This window comes from Dermacentor andersoni, chromosome 1 (genome assembly GCF_023375885.2).
Source record: "Dermacentor andersoni chromosome 1, qqDerAnde1_hic_scaffold, whole genome shotgun sequence".
In the NCBI taxonomy this organism is placed as follows: Eukaryota; Metazoa; Arthropoda; class Arachnida; order Ixodida; family Ixodidae; genus Dermacentor; species Dermacentor andersoni.
Genome location: NC_092814.1, coordinates 309,773,172 through 309,793,269, shown reverse-complemented (window position 1 = coordinate 309,793,269; position 20,098 = coordinate 309,773,172). Strand labels below are relative to the sequence as shown.

Below are 20,098 nucleotides of genomic sequence, written 5' to 3'. Positions count from 1 at the left end.
TAAATTTTCTTCTTAGGAGCCATATATTACCCGTATACTCAATAGTTTCAGCCCCTCTTCAGCGTGACAAAATTAATCTTGAAGGCAATGCTTTAGTTGGCTGCATCAAACACTCTTAGGAGTCAAAGACACGTCATAAAGACGCACCAATCTGCAATTAAGTGGTCTATAACTGACAATTTTGTGCACAAGTCAACATAATTATCTCTAATATAAGGTTACCATCATTATGGTTACGTTTACCTCGCAGTAACTAATGCTGATCTCAAAGGCCATGCTTTTACGACTTGCAAGCGCCAGAAGTGATCGATAGCCAAAAACACGTATCACTCTTTTTACTGAACAGTAGTACTTGGTACATGATGCTAAGATCAAGATTAACTAAAAAAATTAGGACAATAAAGAGAAGGACAAACACATATAGACGCACAATTTCTTGTTTCGTTTCTTGCGCTTTTTGTTAGCAGCATATTGCGTTTTGGATAGTGAGGGGGCGCCACTAGCTCTAAGCGTCGAAAATGGCGTCAAAGGCAACCGTCGGCGGCATCGGTAACCCGCGCGGTGGTATGATGTGAGTTGCCGCGCGTCCTGTTCGTTCGGTACGCGACTGGGCCGAGGCGCTTGACTACGTGTTGTAGAGTATATCTCAGGACAACATCTGAGTGAGCAACTTCCAACGTTTTTGGTTTGTCTAGAATGAGTACGGAGACAGGCGAGCAGACTTCGTCGAGTAACCTTGGCGCCGAAACACAAGGCTCGGTGTTGTCAGTGTGCAAGAGGTCTGAAAACGTGGACACAGATGATAATTCCCAGGGCACAATGAAAGGCGACGAAATAGTTGACGAAGCTAGCAGCATTGAGTCGGATGCCGACAAGGTGGCGAAGGAAAGCGACAACTGCGCCAGGGACATTCCCATGGAGGAGGAGTCAAATCTTGAAGATCCCGCCTCGTCTGAGACCACGAGCAGCGATCAGCCACCGTCTGCACAGGCGAACAACATCCTGGAAGGCGCTGATGGTTCTAAACTGGCTTCCGACGCTTCAAGAAGCTCGGATCAACAGTGCTATTGGTAATGTGAAATGAAAAAGCAAAATTTTACAGGTGTTTATTCCGTGCACGGCTTAAATTCCGTGATCTCTCAGATGAAAGTGTGTAACTGGAACCGGCTAGTTTAACTGGGCTATCGTACTGTTCCTATTTGTAGCCGGTTGAACGCATAATAAACTAACACACGTGAAGTGCTGCCGTGTAGGCATCGAGAAGTTGTCCGGCACAACTGGCCAGTTGTTATTTTCACCTGAGGTTTTTCTGCTTGCTTTGTGCGTGGTGCCGCAAAACTACATTGGAATTGTGTGTTCCTGTTTGGTGCCATTAGCAACAGGGGGCGGGGAGGGGTTTTTCTGTAAGTGCCCGCCTAGTTGACACGTCCATTTAGTCTGCTACTGAAGTTCTGATTGGCTGGGCTGGAGCACGCATCAAAAGGAGACAGGCGCTCCCAGCCAATCAGCACTTCAGCAGCAGACGAAATGGTCATGTGCACTGTGTTGACATTTACAGAATGTGCAGGAATCCGTAAGAATGCTGCGATTATTTTGCGTTGGTGACCTGTTACCCGGTTTTGTATCTTTCAGTGGGAAAGGGCGCAACATGAACGTCGTTGAACTCCAGTGTATTGCCTGCCTCAAGTGGTTTCATGACACATGTTTATCATTACCGCTTGGGTAAGATATTTGTTCAGGCTATTGCATTAAAATTTTTTAACATTGCATTGTGATATTGTCACTGCACAGTTGTGCCTATATGCAAGTTAGTGTAGCTGCAGGCATTTCTCATGTCAACGCACAATATCTTATATTGCTGCATGGCTAAGAACTGAAGACGATGACTTTTGTATTTTACTCTCGTCATGCGATGTGTAGTTCCTGGAATGTCTTAGCAAAGAAGTCAGTCATTATCTTTTTTTTCTTCTGCTGCTGAGATCACACCGTAAGGCTTTGAGAGAGCTTGCTATAGTGCCCAGAATTGCCTTGGCATAGTGCGGCATTGATCAAAGGGCTCGTGCCATTGATCGGAGGACACTAACTAGTACATAAGTTCACGTGTGTCTATTAGAATATTATAGGAACGCAACAAGTGGTTCATGTAATGGGTGACCGCAAGTAGCCAGATTCTGCAGGTGCTAAAACACTATACTAGAACTGGTACAGCGCAACATACAGAGGAAGGAACAAGCCGAGCCAGCCAGATTGTTCCTTTGTATGTTGCGCTGTACCAGTTCTAGAATGCAATACCAGCTCGCCCAATACTCAACCCTAGTAAAACACCATAAGTGCACCAAGATTAGACATTTCAATGAATTGGCTCTTGCATCGGCACCTGGTCACAAGTATTTTTAATGGTGCTTGGAAACTACTTTCTAAATGATGTGTCACATTTTTTGTATGTTTTCAAGCACCTGATGAAACCTTGTATTTTGTTGCTCTAAATAACATATTGTGTTCCGCATGCAGCCATCAGCATTAGTAAAGCCTCAGTTGCGACTGTCTCGAGCATGGGGGCAGTGCGCTTCTAATACGTCTGGCGCAGTGTACTGCAGGAAGGTGGAGTGACATAGTTACTTCTGAGCATGCGCAGCCAGCTGGACATGGTGTCGCCACTCATGGTCATAGCCATGTGCTTTGTGCATCTCCCTCTTTATGTGATTCTGCCCGATAACAGGATGCCCATGCACTCATATATTTTTTTTTTGCGATGACCATTTGTGTTTTCATGCTAGGATGTGCACTGCTAAAGAACCGTTCCTGCCACCTGCTCCCTCTCTCATCGGGCAGAACATATCAGAACTGGGGAGCTCACCATGAGTGGCGAAGCACTGTCCACCTGGCAGTGTATCTTCAGAAGCAGCTACGGTCGAATGCCTCTATAATGAAGGATTCCGCAGGTACCGGCCAAACTCGTACCATTGAATGTATGCTAAATGCCTCTACATCAAACACCACTACAACCGAATTTACCTATACAACGAAGGAATTCAGTCCGCGACAGCTAATTTGCTCCTTTACAATGAACGCTCCTCACAATATCACTCCCCCTTAATTGCCCTCCCCAGCTGCCACTGAGAGGTGGAGCTGAAGGGGGACCTGCACATGGAAGTGTAGGTTGATACCAGAACTATTTGACCACGAGAGAAGGTTCGGACTCCACAGTAACTCCTTACTGCCAATGCAAAAAATTATAAAAACCCTGAAGCCTGTATGATCAAGCACTATCGTGGGTAACACTGGTGTGGTCTCCTGGCAAGAAGAAAAGGAAAACTAGACTACCTAGTGAAGGTCAGTGAATGCATCAGGAATAAAAAGCAGGCAGATGAACAAATAATTTTGATTATGTACACTCTTAATCTCTTTCAGAACAGGTTTCACTAAGTAAATGGAACATGCTTAAAAATATGTTCCACTTACTTAATGGGATCTATGTGGAATGAATGTCCTTGAGCTTCAGCTCTTCCTTTGGTTGAGCTTCTTACCACTGTTACTATATATCACTCTTAGTACCGTTCTATGTAGGTTTCACCAAGGAATCTTTATGTCGTTTAACACAGATTCTACCAACTAAGTTGGACATATTTGCAAAATATGCTCCACTTACTTAGTGGAACTTATGTGAAATGATATTAAATGTGTAGAAAGACAACAGCAGCATTAGACGCACTGCAGTTGTACCTTGTGTTGCCCTCAGCTTTGTCCGCAGTGCACATTGTGAACCTTGATACTGTAAAATTGGCTGAAGTTGCACATCCAGTCTGATGAAGTGTGTAGAAGAAAATTGTTGGCTTCTATCGTGTTAAATTTTATATTTAGTTTCGTGATACGTTTTCATATTAAATTCATGTTAAATAAAGGTTTTCATTTGCTAAACGTGCCTAGTCAATTAAATTGTGAGCAGCAGAGTGCTCGATCTTTACAAAAAAATGTTATGTATAACAGACTATTCTGGAGGTCCCAAGCAGTTTGTTATAAAGGCTGTATGCTGTTCTAGCTTCTGCCGGCAAGCTGCGCCAGGCGTCTCAGAAGCACACTGCTCCCGTGCTTTAAACAGCTGTGATGGGTTTGTACATTCGCACACATAGTTGATGAGCACAGTTCTCAAATTCTAAACGAGAGGAGGACTTATGCGAAAATATCACATCCTTCCAGTTGTGTTTGATGCTTGGTATGATGAATGGTCCGGTATGCAGGCCACTGCTAGGGGCTGAAGTTTCATGACCAGTAAAAAAATATGTTGGACGACTCTGATCTTAAGATGCCGGGCTTGTTGCAAGAGTAATTCATGTCTGCATAAGTATGGCATAGAGGTTTCCTGTATGTGCCAGTGCCATGCTGAAGTGGTTATTATATTTAGTGTCTACCTTTTTGTGTGAATGCGACTCATATCCCTTTCTTGATGTCCTGAATGTAGCTCAGGAAATCAGCGCATCATGGGATTGGAGATCGGATGTGGTTTGTCATGTTCAATTCCCTTTTACTTTACTCATTGCTTCTGATTGCCTAGTGAATTGTATTGTTGATGTGGAGAATGTGCCTTGGTTGAGGTGAATACAATTCACTTCTGTTACATTCATGGAAACACAGCTATGATGGGCTTCATACACTGTGCGTAAACCTTGCATACATATGTGCTTTGTAAATTCAGTCAGGGAAATTTACAGGTAGTATAAAATGAATTGCTATTGTCAGATTGAGAAAGGATGTCATTTCATTAATAACAGAAAAGTAGAAAAGAAAAAAAAAAAAGCCTAATCTGTTAAAATTTAGCACAAGTGACCAGAGCCCCAAAGTTGTGATATGCGGTGAGGCCACGCATTGCAAAAAATCACTATTTAACAGATGTAAAACTAGAAAAGGGCCAAAAACGCAACAAATAAGACTACAACAAGAAATGGATAAAAATAAAAAAGACTTGTAAACGTGTGGAAACAGTCGAAGGAACAACAACAACAACAACAAAAAAAAAACTATACGTACGCAGTAAAATCGTCATTTCTTTTTGCTATGTGGGACTTCACTCTCAGATTTTGTTTCTGCTGCATTTCCTGGCTGGCCGGCTGAGCAACTTGCAGATAGCATTATGACTTTTAAGTTTTCTGATTTATATGCTATAAGAATTCAAAAGAAAAAGACAGTCAATGCATCTTTGTTATCACTTGTCCAGTCGTCTGTGCTGTTTACCATGTTGAAGGTTTGTGAGCTGTTGAAAGTACTTCCCTTTCCTGTTGGCAGTGATGGTTTCTCTCGTATTGGAAGACACTTAAAGAGTACCAAGTTATAGTTTCTGCCTGTGGGTTCTTTTGCTTAGATAGCTTTCACTGATGTCGTAACGGCCACCATGTTGGAGAATCTTTAGTACAGTAATGATAAACTCATCTCCAGCAACAATGCTGTAGCCGTGAATGGGGCTGCAGTGAGGCAGTGATCAGGTAATGTCATCTGTGCAATATAATTTGTGTTTTGGAGCACAGTGTATGTGAAACAAAAATTTGGCAACAGCAAGCACATAGGTTTCACAAGCACATTTTTTTTTTCAGAAAATGCGTTCCATTTATGACCAACTACACTTTTTCCTGCAAGCTGTGCAATCCAGCTGGTAATGAGAACTTCTCCAAAAAGCAGTCAAGTGAGTGGCCCGAACTGTTTTGAACTTTGAAGCTGAGTAATTTGGTTATGATCAGTAGTATGCCTCAGTTGTGGTTGATCCTATCCACATACTTTTTTTTTGTTGGGCAGTTGGTGGAGACAGTATGCTAAATGGTTGTCAGACAGCTATATTAAAGGGGCTGTGTAACACTTTTTATGGATTTCTTTGTTTTATGTTCGCTATATGTCCCCTTTAGTCATTGCAAACACTGCTCGATCAAATCCGCAGAAGCACATATGATGCTTGTGATACCCAACCGTTCATAAGCAGTGGCACTTCAAAAATTTTTTTTTTCTGATCAGCCTGTGAAAAGTACTGCTCACCTTTTGAGATGACTTGTTAATGGTGGCTTTTTATATTTGAAGACGGCTTATTGCAGTATTGCCACCGTTACAAACGCAAGGTACCGCTAGTTATTGAAGTTTGCAAGAAAGGGCAAATTGGGGTGTTCCAGGTCTTCAAAGGGAGACCTGGCTCAAATCATCAACTTTTGAGACAATAGGTAAATCAATTTTAATAGAAATTGGGCAGCTTAATTATGGTAATGATATAAAGCACTACTTAACATCATTGCTCGAGCTCAATTTTCAAAAGTTGTGATTCGTACAGTATGCAAATAGATATGGTTACTAACAAATATATAGTTGGAAAATTATGAGGAAATTTGGCTGCCTTGAGGGTTTCTTAGGAAGGCCCAGGCTGTGCAATTGTGGAGCTGTTTTTTATATTTCATTAGTTTTTGTAGAAAGATTGAGGCGTACAAATGACACTGCTACATTGCCCTTCCACCTAAATTTACTCTTCCTGGCAAAATTGAGAGGTATAACTCTACAGTTGAATTCTGCATAAAATATCGCAGTAGAGAACACCATAAAGACAAGACTGTCCTGTGCAATTTTGTAACAATAGCTTTTGGTAACATGAACCTTGGTGAAAAAAAAAAAAAAACAGCTGAGAAAAACAGCTTGAAGGATTAAAAATTGTATCTACTTATTCTCATTACATGTATGGAGTGGCTAGAGGAGTGGCTAGTGGCTAGAATACTCCTGGAGTGGCTTCTGGAGAGGCAGGCAAGGAGTGGCAGGTCTTGTGCAAGGGTGGGTGCTTGGGTGTACCCCCGGGAGTGGCAGTGAAGAGGTTAATACTAATAGCGAGTAATTCTGCCAGATATAAATACACTGCAATAATTTTTGTATAACTGTGCCCCTGTTCCTACACAATGTTCTAAATTGGTTTAGTAAAGTGGTGATGCACTAGCACTCCTGACTGTCCTGGTATATGTGTGCATCGTTTTTTTTTCTTTTCTTTGTGATATTGCTTGAAGTAGCACATTCAAAGTGCAGTTACAGACATTTTCAGGTCCTCCTTGATTTGACACTTGACAGAAAGCGTACTAGTAAGTGCATGGCTGTAATTTTCCTTTACCATGTTTTCTGGACCGTAGTTCGTGGACTATACAAGCTTAAAAGTTGTAATTTTGCGAGATGCAGAATATCTACGGTTTTGGACAATACGTGATTTTATTTTTTAAGATATTTTGTGAAATTCGACGGGCTTGACTTGCTTTGTCCTGACAGCCCTGACGAGAGCGATTAAGGCAAGTTTTAGAATTGACTCTTATATGCAGTATAATAAAGGATCGAGGCTTTTTCTGGTTGACATAAAAATGTCTGCTTACCTACTACCGTATAGTGGTTATAGACAAGCTAAAAAACCTCTAATCAATCAAAGTTTGCCCCTGAGGGCTATACAGCGGGTGCTGACTAGCTAAAAGAAACTTTTTATTTTAAGCCCAAATTTGTCCTGCTGACCGTATGTTGAACCCTATTATAATAAAGTAGCATCTCTTCATTATATACTGTGTTCGTTATAAGTATATACTCGATAAACGTCGATTTTGGTGAGAAACATGTTAGGTTTACCTCATTATATCTTATAATTTGATATAGCTGTATTTGTTATATCGAGGTTCAGCTGTATCTCTGCAGGCTCAACTGACCTAGTTGTGTGCTAGCAGCAAAGGTTGTGCCTCAATAAAACTAGCCCATTTCTTCCTTCCTTTCTTTCTTTCTTTCTTTTTTTCTTTCTTTTTTGCGGAACAAAGTCTGGTTTCAAGGATTTCTCATGGCATCCATCTTTTGTGTCGTTTCAGATTTTAGCCAGATGTGTGTGACAGCGCTCGCCAACTTAATACAGAAGAACCGTGCCGAGGGCGGAAGTCGGGCATTGTTTTCGAAAGACAAGGTGAGCATGCGGAATGTTAGCTACCCTTGTAAATTATTTACAGGAAGCATTTAAGTTTTGTAGGCTTTAGGACACCTTACAGCACGCATTTTTTTTTATAGAGTGATAGTGTTTTGGATGCATAGTACAGTGCGGGTTACTGCCGTGTAAAGTGCGTGATTGGCTGGCTCCAGTGTATGTGGTTGACACTTGATGTTGGCTTCTTGACCCAAGGTAGTACGCCCAGGAGCATGAACGGCCTAATTGGCATGCAGATTTGCATCCGTCGCTTTTCATGACTGTTGATGTTGGTAAGCACCTTTGTTTTGCCATGTGTGCACATGGCCTGAAGGTACACTTCTAACTGGGAAAACTGGGAATTCTCAGGGATCTTGAGTAGTCTGGAAAAAAATCAGGGAAAACTCAGGGAATTTGTGCTTCTATCAGGGAAAATTGGCTGTAATTTTATTGAAAGGGAACGAAAGTCGTGGTAACACTGGCACGAGTAACAGAGAGGAATCGTAACGAATGGTCTTTGATGCCACGTCTTCGGCTGGAGGCGTTGCCAGAGTACAGTCAATGAGCGACTTTCCGGATGCCAGATAATTCCGACGGCTTCGCGGCCCTACTACGTACCCCATAGGGTCAATGTATAAGAACGTCTGAAATTTCGAATGCAAGAACCCTTCGCCGTCAGATTTTCCGGACTTTTTGCCATGACCGCAGGTCCGAAACGGCATTAATAAAAGCCACAACCGCCGCCACTTCGATAACCTCGCCGCCTCGAACTGGCACACTCGCACGCATATCCGCTGGCAGCCGTAGCCAACATTCTTAGATATACTTCAGTTTCACAGCTCCGCCCGGGAGGTGGCCGAAGTGGTGGTCACGCGAACTAGCGGCGCTCTGATCGCGTCTTTTGTCGCTTCTACCACTTTTGGTTTCGCTTCTGTTTTCATTTTGGTGCTGCTGCTTTGTACATCGCTAGTGTTGTCATGATGTTGATGTCGTGTGATGTGCGGCGGTTTCTTCCGGTGAAAAGTTTCGCGCAGACGCGTTTCAGCATCTCATCACAGGAAGAAGTTTTTTGTGCAGTCTTGCTTTGCGCATGGCTGCTCGAGCGGCCAGATGCAGCGTGATGCTGATGGCCACTGTTTTTCTCTAACCTCAACGACGGCAGAGAGCTTTATATACGGAAACATATGCTCCACCGAATGAAAGAATGCCCCACAGATAAGTCCCACTTGTGTGAACGTCATGTTGAGGACGGCGGTCTAGATTTTAATTCTTTAGAACAAATATACATATATATTGTTTCCTCACTGGAAACATGGACGCTTTTTCACAGCGTGCTTCCACGACTTATAGTTACTATCGGTCTTCATGAACACGTCTCGAAGCCAAGAAATGTGATGCAAAAGCGAAGTTCTCCAACAGAAGCAGCTTGAGAGTTGACAGGTACTTCGACGGAAGCTTGCAGGGATGTGCTTCATGCAGGTTTAAAACCAAATGTACTGGAAATATTGTTGTACTTGCCTTCGAAATACGCGCTACAAACTGTGATGAACAACCTCACGACTGTGATTTTGCCTTCTGTACACTGAAAGCGTGTATTTATTGAAGACGACACCACGCAGCAGCGATGTCTGAATCGTTTTACATGAAGCAACTCGTAGGTGGAATCTTCTGAGTTATGGAAAGTGTTGTCCGTGAAGAGTATCGTACCTAATTTGCTGCATGAAAAAGTGCAACAAAATCCACAAAATGCTATTTTGAGCGGCTATGCTACCTTCAAAAGCATAACTGGAATCTTCCTCAGAGAAGCAGACGGCTTGACAATTAAGCACGGCCGGGTGAGCATAACATCAAGCCAAAGTAAAACAGCGACATACGTACAAGATCATATGTGCACCCCAAACAGTATATTGCAGTACTTGTGAAACGTTATGATCGTTATATCTTGCTGTGGATGCTACTTTGCTCGAGCAAGTCTCTGAACACAACCTTAAGTGACTACAGAAACATAAGTGTGGGCAATACGATGAAGGAAAATGCCTGTGGCTTCAAATGTACGTGATTCTGTAGCGCCTACAAGCCTCTTTATTGGCAGAGATATGAGGTCGTTCAAAACAATCCTGGCATATTCACCGTTAATGAATGCGTACAGAATTAAACATTAATTCATCACACGTAATGACTCCTGCTTCTGGCGATTTATTCTGGAACACCCCAGTCAGGCTGGCGAAACCGTCCGCGAGTGCCTGCACTTAGATGTGAAGATTTGTAGTCGTTGACATGACTAATCAAGTTTTATGTGATCATGGGCATTCACTTGACAAAAAAGAATAAATGACCGCTTACAGAGCACGTGCACGTGATCAGTCAGTAAAAAATGCGAGATTACTTTGAAAAAAAGGTTTATCAAGCAAAAAAAGACTTCGCATTGTTCGTTGCCGATTTTGTTTGTAGAAAATAAAATAATCCTTTTACCTACGAATATTCAGTAATCGAATTGGTTCTTGCCACTTCCTGCCGATCACATTGCTTGCACAAATTAGATTTATTAGACACGGAACAGATGGCGGGTGGAGAAGTTCACCGAGCACATTCAGTTTCCAGATAAGAATTTCGTTTGTTTATCGTTTATAGCTTATACAGAAACGAATTATCTACATTTACACTACTGTAACGAATTAATGTGCATCTTAACTTCGGAAATGACGCATTTTTGTGTTGATACAAGGCATTGCACTTTTCGTGTGACAGACATATTTTGCTAAGGGTACTCGCCAAAGAATGCTTATGCATTAAAATAATGAGACGCGGTTAGCTTACCAGCAGAGGAGTAGCATTTGGTGCACCTTACAATCTCGAGCAGCGTGCGATACATTCTTAATACCGCTGCCGATATACAGGCACTCGTCTTTATTACACATGGTATGAATACGCTGCCAGAAAAAAGTGCTCAGCAGACCAGTTTGGCCCTTCTGACTAGGAAAAATTCGTTGGAAAACCGAATCGTCGCGACCGGCCGCTCATTTGCCCCCTACAGCGACAGCCTCAATGCGCCGACCATGCGTGCATTTCAATGTTGGCACAAGAAAATGGCGTTTTTTGCATTAATCTTGGCATAAATATTTGAGCGGGTAGCTAAACCACATTCACTAACGAGCAAGCGGTACAAGGTGGGGCAAACGACGCGTCGCGCCCATCATAGTAGACGAAGCACCATGCGTGAAGAGAGATGCGACTGCAAGACACATTGATACAGATACAGCGACACTGTAAAGTCGCTGTTGCTTAAGCGCTGCAGGTTTGTCACCAAACTCAGAGTGCTTATCTAAACTACATTTAGCGTCGGATAAGCGCTACATGCCAGTTGGTGCAAACGACGCATCGTAGCAGGAGCAAACGATGCACGGCATGTGACAAAAGACATGACTGCAACGCTGGTAGTTCCGGTGACCGCCGCTGCGGCCACGTCAACCAGTGGGCTCGCATAGGGAGCTGCGAGACTGAAGTATGTCTAAGAATGTTGGCCGTAGCCACAATGCTAGGCCTAGCTGCTTTGAGGTTCGGTATTAAGCTTGAAAGAATTCGCCGCTGTCAGCAATGGCACTGACACCGCCTTTGTGGTCATCGCGATTGGCTTCGAAGTTCGGAAAGCATGACGCATTGCATAATGCCGGTTCCCGAAAGTCAGCTTCGCCTCATTACAGCAATGTTACGCTGTGAAGCATATCAAATGTGGGAAGGGGCAACTGTTACGGGACACAGTATGTATTCCTTAACTATACACACGTGCACCCGCCATCTCCTGTTACGGTATGAGCATCGATATGCCTAATAAGTGTACTGGCAGGCCTTCAGAGCTTTTTTGGACGTGCCTGTGGCAATTTGAGCCCTTAAAGGCTATAAAAGACATGCATTCATTTTCTCGGACGTGTTCGCGCCCCCTAGGGAGTCCGAAAAATTGTACGCTAACTGTACAACTGTCCAAGAGGATGCCTCAAATAGTCCGTGTGGCGAACGCAGAGCCGAAGGAGAACAAGAAGACAAAAGGACCTACGCATTGAGAAATGAACAGGAAAGGAAGCATGCCACTGCTTTTTTGAAGGAGCTTGCACTCTAAAAGCAAAGTGTTGGCTGATGCCGAAATGCAGGTGTCCCTCATCTAAGCAAAAAAACTCTTTAAAACAGTGAAACACAACACTGAGGTGTTGTGCGCGAGCTGAGAGTATTTCAGGACAGTTGAGGTTGACTTACCAGCTGTTGCGAGAGAATTTCACTTGTGATAAATTTCGGGCCTCATACCACTTGGCTTGCTATCAATTGGTAGATATAGCTCATATTCGAAAATATTCTGTATGCATCTCTTTTTTATTCATATTTGAGAATTTTCGACTCGATTTGCAATGGGTTTTACTATTTCTTTTGAAGATATTTTATTCATTGTGCATTTTACTAACCCCTCCCTTCTGTTTTCTTTTTGAATAAAATAAACACTACCCCTTTCTATTCAAACTGGCTTACATTGTTTTTTTATTTTTTAACATGCTTACTGGAGAGTGACACCATTGGGCAACATGATGTAAGGAGCACGTCTTGACATAAAACAAAGTTCTGAGTCACTCAGGCAGTATTGCAAAGGCACTCGGGGAAAACCTGGAAAACTCGGGGAATTTGGAAATGTAAACTTGGTAGACACCCTGCTGTGTCACTGGGCTGGGGAATTACATGCGTGGGCTAATAAACCAGTGTGATTCGTTGCACCAGTTGGTAGGCCACTTGCGTGCATGTGTATTTGGTTAAACAAAAGAGCTTATCAGTGTTGCTGCTCATGAAAAGCAATGTGTGCGATTCTCTGTGTCTGTTAGGCTGCGCGTGCTTATGGGTGCATTATCTCTAATCTAGCAGCTCTCGTTCACCTAATACACCAGAGTGTCGCACTTGTAGACTCTACACAGCAGTGAACAGCACTGTCCTATATTACGCAGTGCAGTTGATCTTTGGGAGTGTGTCATTTGGTGAGGACTGCAGATGTAGTAAGATATCGGAAGACTGTAAGGACACTGCAACTTCCTGGAAAGCATCTTCTGGTGACTGACCACTGATAAAAATTTTTAAAGGGAGGACCATTTTAAACTAGAGCATTGCCAGAATTAGTAAAGAACATTCCTGTTTTAAAGTGGTGTTAGTGAAGCAATGCTGGTTCATGCAGTTGTCTGCTGACAATTACTGTATCGCATGTAGAGGACATCTACTTTTGTATTTTACTGTGTTGCATGCATAGGTGCATATTATGGTACTTCCTTTTGCTAAGTGACCTCTGTACAAGTTACATAAGCAGCAAACCTGGGTCTATTCTTGGTCAATCACTTTTGGGGACAGTTTCACTCTTGCATGATGTGGTGCCCAACACATAGTCTCCAACATTACCAGTGCCGTAGTTTGGGTGCGTAATCTAAAAAGGGAAAGCTTGGTCTTAATTTTCTGCGCTGCCCGTCGTGGTCTTCGGCAGTGCCTTGTGACCTTAATAAGGTTGTGGCTCAGTGATCATGGCATTCTGCAGCTGAGCATGAGGCCACAGGCTGAATTTTTAGTCATGCAAAGACACTCGTGTACTTAGATTTAGGTGCACATTAAAAAAATCCCGGGTGGTCTAAATTAGTCCTGAGCCCCCTACTGTTGCGTCTCTCATACCTTGTGTGTTGCTTTGGGATGTTCAACTCCATAATTTGGTTTGATTTTTATGTCTTGCACTAACAAGCGAACATTTTATTTCAAAGAAAAGGAGCAAGAGCTTTTCAGGTATAGTCTAAATGTTAACTTATTGTTTTTCTTTAGTGTTCCTTTGAAAGACATTGCCACAACATCGGCTTGAACACTGGCTGCCTCCGTACAAAAACAGATGGGTGTGCTTGTATACTGGGGTGTTCAATGGTAATTCCTAAGAAAATAGGTTTCTTGCCCATTATTATGCATTGCATGTACAGACATGGCCTCTTGATGTTCAATTGAGCTGATAAAGCAGGTTAACTTTTCTATTGTTCTTCGCTTTTACATAAAATATTAAACTGGTATGGCATTTGAGAACTGTCCAAGAGGGTAGAGCTTTTGGTATAAAAAGTTGGCTCCTTGTTTCACAAAATTCAAGACACTCACCTCCAAAATGATCTCCACTTCTTGTGGGGATGCGCCACTCCAACCACTTTATCTAGACTTGTCCAGGATTTCTTTTTCTCGAAATACACAGTTCTCTTGTCCTATTTTCCAGGATGTCTTGTACACTTTTGAACAGCACAACTAATGTTCACATCGGTTGTCAATGAGCTAACTACTAAGTGCAAGTTGCATATGCTAGCAGTTGAATGAATTAATCGGGGAAGTTATTTTTGCGCAGTACTTTCGGTCATTCAAATCTGTGCCTCACCTTATTCGTTTTATGAATTTGTTATCTTGATTCAGGCGAAGCAACTTAGTATTTGGCCCATCTCATCATGCTTGAATTTCTTTAATATGATGTGTGGTGTGGTAGCATTAATTATACTTAGCTCTTTCATTGAACATTAGTCTACAACATGCATGTTGTAGCCTTTGTCGCATTACGATCAAGGTCATAGAGCACCAGATGTGATCAGATCTTACTTCTTTTTCAAATACAAAGTTCCCAGTTGACCTGACTCTCAGCTGTTGACAGAATTACGTGTATCAAATAAGTAACATAATTCAGCCTTTCTTGCTAAGGGGATTCCACACAACTTTGATACTTCACATTATTGGCTAGTTCGAAATATTTGGTATTCAATATTGGAAGGTAGTCTTTCTTGAATATTTGTATTCAATTTGATTCAGAAATTTAACTATCCAGACACCCCTACAGAAAAGTTAACACAAAGTTTGATGTTTACAAATGTTGTGCAAGAAAACCAGTGGCTGCAAAGACTTGGAAGACTACTTTCATTGCGTAACAAGAATGTTGCTCTCAGTAACTTTGGTACTCGGGAATCGAGGTGTACTGTAAGGGGACATTGAATTAGTATGCCAGCACTTGATTCAGCTGAGTCCTATACGAAGCACTGAAAAATATTTGTAAAATAAAATGTACCATTTGAATAGGATCAAGTGCTTTTCCATCTCTGACGATGAAGAAATAATGAAGTTATATGCTCTCTTGAATGCCAATAGGGTTTTCAGTTTAATAGTGGGCTACACTGTGACTCATGGCAATCTTCTTTTGCTTAGAAAGGTTTGCTTCCCTCTTTTCATCCAGAAAACACAGGTTTTTCTATCTTTATGATAGGTTAATTATGTGGGATATGGGAATCTCAATAAGGCTATTCTGCATGGCTGATGAAAGCGTAAAAAGCATATCATGTGACCCAATGTCCGGCACAGCACGAGCCGACTACTGTCAGTAGCCAATGAGTTTGCAACGCATGTCCACTGTGGTCTCACTCACTGCTCATAGCGTGCGCTGAACAACCACTTAGGGTCTGAGCACGTCAAGCCTGTATACAGGGCACCGCGTCAGTGCTTTCTCCGCTCCGTATGCCGATGCACTACTGCGTGCATGCCACCAGCTGGTACCAGCTAGGGGATGGCAGCCCTACACACGCAGCAAGGGAGGCCCAAGGCAAAGCTCTGCTGATAGTGTAAAGAACCTTTATTATGCTTGGTTTTGGTGCTAAACAAATATTTACAATACTACTGAGTCGGAATCTAATTGCTATATAACATGACTACCTGATTGCCAGTGGCTGCTAACGGTGCACCGTGACAGAGAAAACAATGAACCCTATCCAGAGCAGCTGCCTATCCTTCGGTCAGCACTTGCCATCGTCCACCCCATACCAGAGAAAATAGAAAGAAAAACAAACAAAGGAACAGGTGGGGACACAATCAGATGGCACTGCCTCGGGACATCGACACAACGGAAGGGTGTGTGCTCTCCCACTCAGCATGAGACCTCAACGAGCCGAATTAACCGATGACTGGCGACGGACAATGGGGCCACCGCCGGAACAGCAACATGTACGCACCTTCAAACGCCTGGATGTGGTCTCCCCAAGACCTGTCTTGCTAACGTGTTCTAGCAAGGGCCTAAATTCCGCCAAAAATCTAGACTATTATTAGCGGTATTGGGGCTCGCGCTGTCGTAGGAGACGGCGGGTGCATGCGTATACAATTAAAAAATAGATACCGTGTCCCATGACAATTTCACCTTCCCACTTTTGATATGCTTCACCGGAATACTTCGCGTATACTTCACCGTGTAGCACTACTGTACAGGGTCCTGAATATTTCACTGTGCCTGTTCGAAAAAAGATTTTGTGCTCACCACCGCACTGTTCTTGCTCAAATTTTGCAGAAGGATCGCATTTTGGAGTCTGTGTCGTTTAGTACAACAGTTGGCAGAGTTAATTGCCTCGTTTTTAAAAAGAAAGTGCAAATTTACCTTCGCCTATAGGGATGCGAGTTGCTGTCGCGACTGCACAAACATAAATTTGTGTCACCACCTGCTGCAGAAAGCAGCGTTTCAGGGAGGGCAGTCACATGTTCCCAGAACTTCAGGTCGATGGCTGCGCTGTGTTGGTTCAGGAAATCCATGCCGAGAATTACGTCTCTTGAACACTGTCGGAGGATAACGAAGGTGGCAGGGTAGGTGCGGTCATTAGTGGTAATTCGTGCCGTGAAGATTCTAGTCGGTGTGATGAGGTGTCCTCCAGCTGTCCGGATTTGAGGGCCTTCCCATACAGTCTTTCTTCAACTGGGTGGCAAGGGGTCCGCTCTTGTCTCCACTAAGGCGGTGACTGCGTGGCTATCGAGAAGCACGTCGAGGTCGTTGGTTCTTTGTCTTGCGTTGCAGTTATGTCTTTTCATCGCGTCATGGCTGCGTCGTGTTGCCGTGTAGCTGGAACGTCGCGTTGTCAGGTCTTCTTTCGTTGGCGCATTCTTTGCTTCTAGGCTTCGTTGGTATGGCGGCGTTGATATATCGTCAAGATAGACTTTTCGCATGTTCGTCGGTGGCGGAGGATCTTCATCAGTTCGATGCACAGCAACCGCACCTCCATGATGGGCTTTTCAGGAAGAGGTCCATATTTCAATAGCAATCCTTGCTTCCTACGGCTAGCTCGCTGGTCCTTCACGACGCTGGTGTTGTCCTTGAGTTTCGAGCTAGGATCGCGGCTTTGTGGGGGAGTTCGGTACATGAATGCACTAACACCTCCACCCACCGGATGTCACGTAGTAGTGACGGTAAAGAGCACATTAGCTATACTGTGCATGATGAAACTAACTTTTATTAGGCGAACCTGTGCCTACAAAAACAGGCTTCACTTAAAGCACAAATACTATAGTGGCGAACACAGTCGACAATCGTCTCAATCTGCTCAGCGGGTCAAGCGCGTCAGCTTTTATACATCAGTCATCGAAGATTCCAGAGTAATCACTGGTGCCCACATGTCTTCCAGAAAGTTCCACACCGTTCGGGTCGCGCATACATGAAATCAGATTACACAAGGTTTGGGGACAACAGACAGTGGATTGAACCATCGATAACATTTGAGAAACTTCCGATACATGCAGGCACATCCTGCGCTGTGCGGTAACATTTGTTAGGTGGGGAAAAGCGGTAACCCGACAAAGATAAAGAAGTGCACATGTCAATATTCTGTTGGGAAATGTCTGTACATTTGTGCATTTGTGTTTCTTGAATTTTCACTCCAGCGTACCGTGTTAGCATTCAATAGACTAGGTGGACACTACTTGACGTAAATAAAAGGTTAGAATAGAGCAACTTGCAACATACGCTAGGCTAAAATAAATAATATTAAAAGTAACTTGCATGGTTAGTAGCAGTATGTGTGCTTGGCATGCATGCTAACCATGAACATCGCTGCAATTGGCTAGCTGTGGTTTCTCGCCTTATGTGCACAACTTTAAGAACTATGCTTTTTGTGATAGCCGGATGGTTTCGCATTTGTACCAATGTTCAGCACTAGTAAACATGCTGTCTCTACAGTGGACTTTCACGAGTTGCGAAGCACAATAAGGTCTGAATGGCGCTACTAAGCTTAGAGGTTTAGGAGGACATATCTAAGCTTGTTTCCCAAAGGCTCGCCAGATGCTTAGACTGATACACGGGCATATATGGGACAATTTACTAGCAATTCTATTGAGGAGGAGCCCCATGTTTGAGGAGCCCCGCACGTTGTGCCAGCTGCTGTGGTTGACCCATAATGATCCGCGCCATCTGTCGAGAGAGATATAAACCACGACCGAAAAAATAGCAGTGCGGCAGCCTCGTTCAGACACCTTATCTGTTATTCCACCGTGGCCACGGCTGCCAGCGGATCTGCATGCGAGAGTGCCGGTTCGAGGTGGCGAGATAATTAAAATGGCGGTGGTGGTGGCTTTATTAAGGCTGTTTCGGACCTGTGTTCATGGCAAAAAGTCAGGAAAATCGGACGGTGAAGGTTTTTTAGGTCTGGAACTTCAGATGTTCTTATATATTGACCCCAGTGGTGCCGAGAAGGTGTCCGAATTAACAGGCACGTCCGAAAAATCGGGTGTCCGGAAAACTGGTCGTTGACTGTATACCTATATCTTGATCTGTTCTCACAAAATATTACTGTTGTCATTCTGGGCATTGTTTACATTGACAGGAAAAACAATACATGTTTATTATCCAATCAAGGAAGCCATTTGTAATGTACTGTGCTTTGTTTCAGGAGATAATTCCTTTCATTGAAAAGAATTGGGAAAATATGACAACGGTCCCACGAAGAGTAAAGCAAACCTGGCACACAACTGTTTACAAGACCATGGTCAGTTCATATATGCCTACTTTCATGTTAATTCATGTATTGCCTTCTTTCTGTTGTTGTTTTCCTTTGTGCTTCGTTATTTGTCTATCTCTTTTTCTGTTTCAGGAATGTGCTGTAAGTAGTTACTTGTAGTTTCCGGTCACTTTTTTGTTATTCAATGTTAAGTAAGATGGCTGAGCAAGTGGTCACAAGTTTGGCCCCCATTCGCAGCAGCCGCATCCTTGTAAGGTTGAAGTACAAGAATACCCATTTATTCATTTACACATACTGCTGTCTTGGGAATGGAACAGTCAAGGTGAACACAAGGGTAACAGAAATCGAAACATTAAACATTAATACCAAGACATGAACCACTAGCATACAACTTCTCGTACAAACACTGAATAGCAAATATGTAAGTGAACTACCCTGCTTGTTCTGCCGTTCACCGCCTTTAGAGAAAGAAGAGTGATTAAAACAGTAGATATGTGACATAATCAGTGCAGTGCTTAGTGAGCGAGTATGACATGTTGTGGTGCAGAAGAGTCTGTGTACAAAATTGGCATGTCTATGGCAGAGGATGGATGAATGATCTTCACGAGGATGGCTTGGTGGGCTAGTTGGTAAAGCATCGTAAATGTTTAACAGCGCATAGAGATGGTGACAGCGAGAAGAACAACAGGAAACAGCATTAAACTACAACTTAGCGCTGTGTCCAGGGGTGCGATCGGAGATCATTGTTTGGCGCGTTGATTCGGTTACCGGTGGGCACGATTGGCCTATTCCGTGCCGATGTCGCCAGCTGTGGGGTGCGGCCATGTTCTTGGTGACGTCAAAATGACGGCATGTTCCTGTCAATCATCTTGCAACCGAGCACGTCGTCTGCTAGGCGCCGAACGCGACGGGAGTTGGGAAGTTTGGAGTGATCATATGCTCGTACAAGTCCGGCTTTGCATGGCGCGTCTGGTAGATTGGATTCGATCCAAACGGTGGCTTCGGTCGCATATTGGCACGTTGGGATTGAATCCATAATTTAATTCAAGAAAATGGCGCTTGCAATGGGAACTTCGGTTGTTGCATTGGCGTTGCTTGAGGAGGAACGAGAGCAGTGGAGGTGCGAAACGCGTTTGAAGAAATGGCAGAAAGTGAATCCTGGCGTCGCTTTCGTTTCTCGAAACAAATAGTGTGTTGGTTGTGTGGCGAACTCGACCCCACCATCGGGTGCCAGTGAGCCACTAGCATGTTGTTGCCTCTTGAAAAGTGTGCCACTGTTCCCATCATTTCTTTTTTCTTTTTTTTTCCTCGCTGTGCACGACACCACCACCACCTAGAGACGACGCTGAGAAACGAATAGTTATAAATTGTAGTAGTC

At 43.4% G+C, this 20,098-nt stretch overlaps 1 protein-coding gene across 1 annotated transcript in view; it reads left to right on the top strand.

The window, feature by feature from the left end:
* The first annotated feature begins 517 nt into the window (after positions 1-517).
* The window catches only part of ash2 (Set1/Ash2 histone methyltransferase complex subunit ash2), a 110,152-nt gene continuing 90,571 nt past the window's right edge, over positions 518-20,098 (top strand). The window contains exons 1-5 of the mRNA XM_050196301.3: positions 518-1,070; positions 1,633-1,722; positions 5,586-5,674; positions 7,848-7,939; positions 18,652-18,747. Coding sequence (XP_050052258.1) covers positions 697-1,070; positions 1,633-1,722; positions 5,586-5,674; positions 7,848-7,939; positions 18,652-18,747 — 741 coding nt within the window. The 5' untranslated portion in view covers positions 518-696. The remainder of the gene's footprint in view (positions 1,071-1,632; positions 1,723-5,585; positions 5,675-7,847; positions 7,940-18,651; positions 18,748-20,098) is intronic.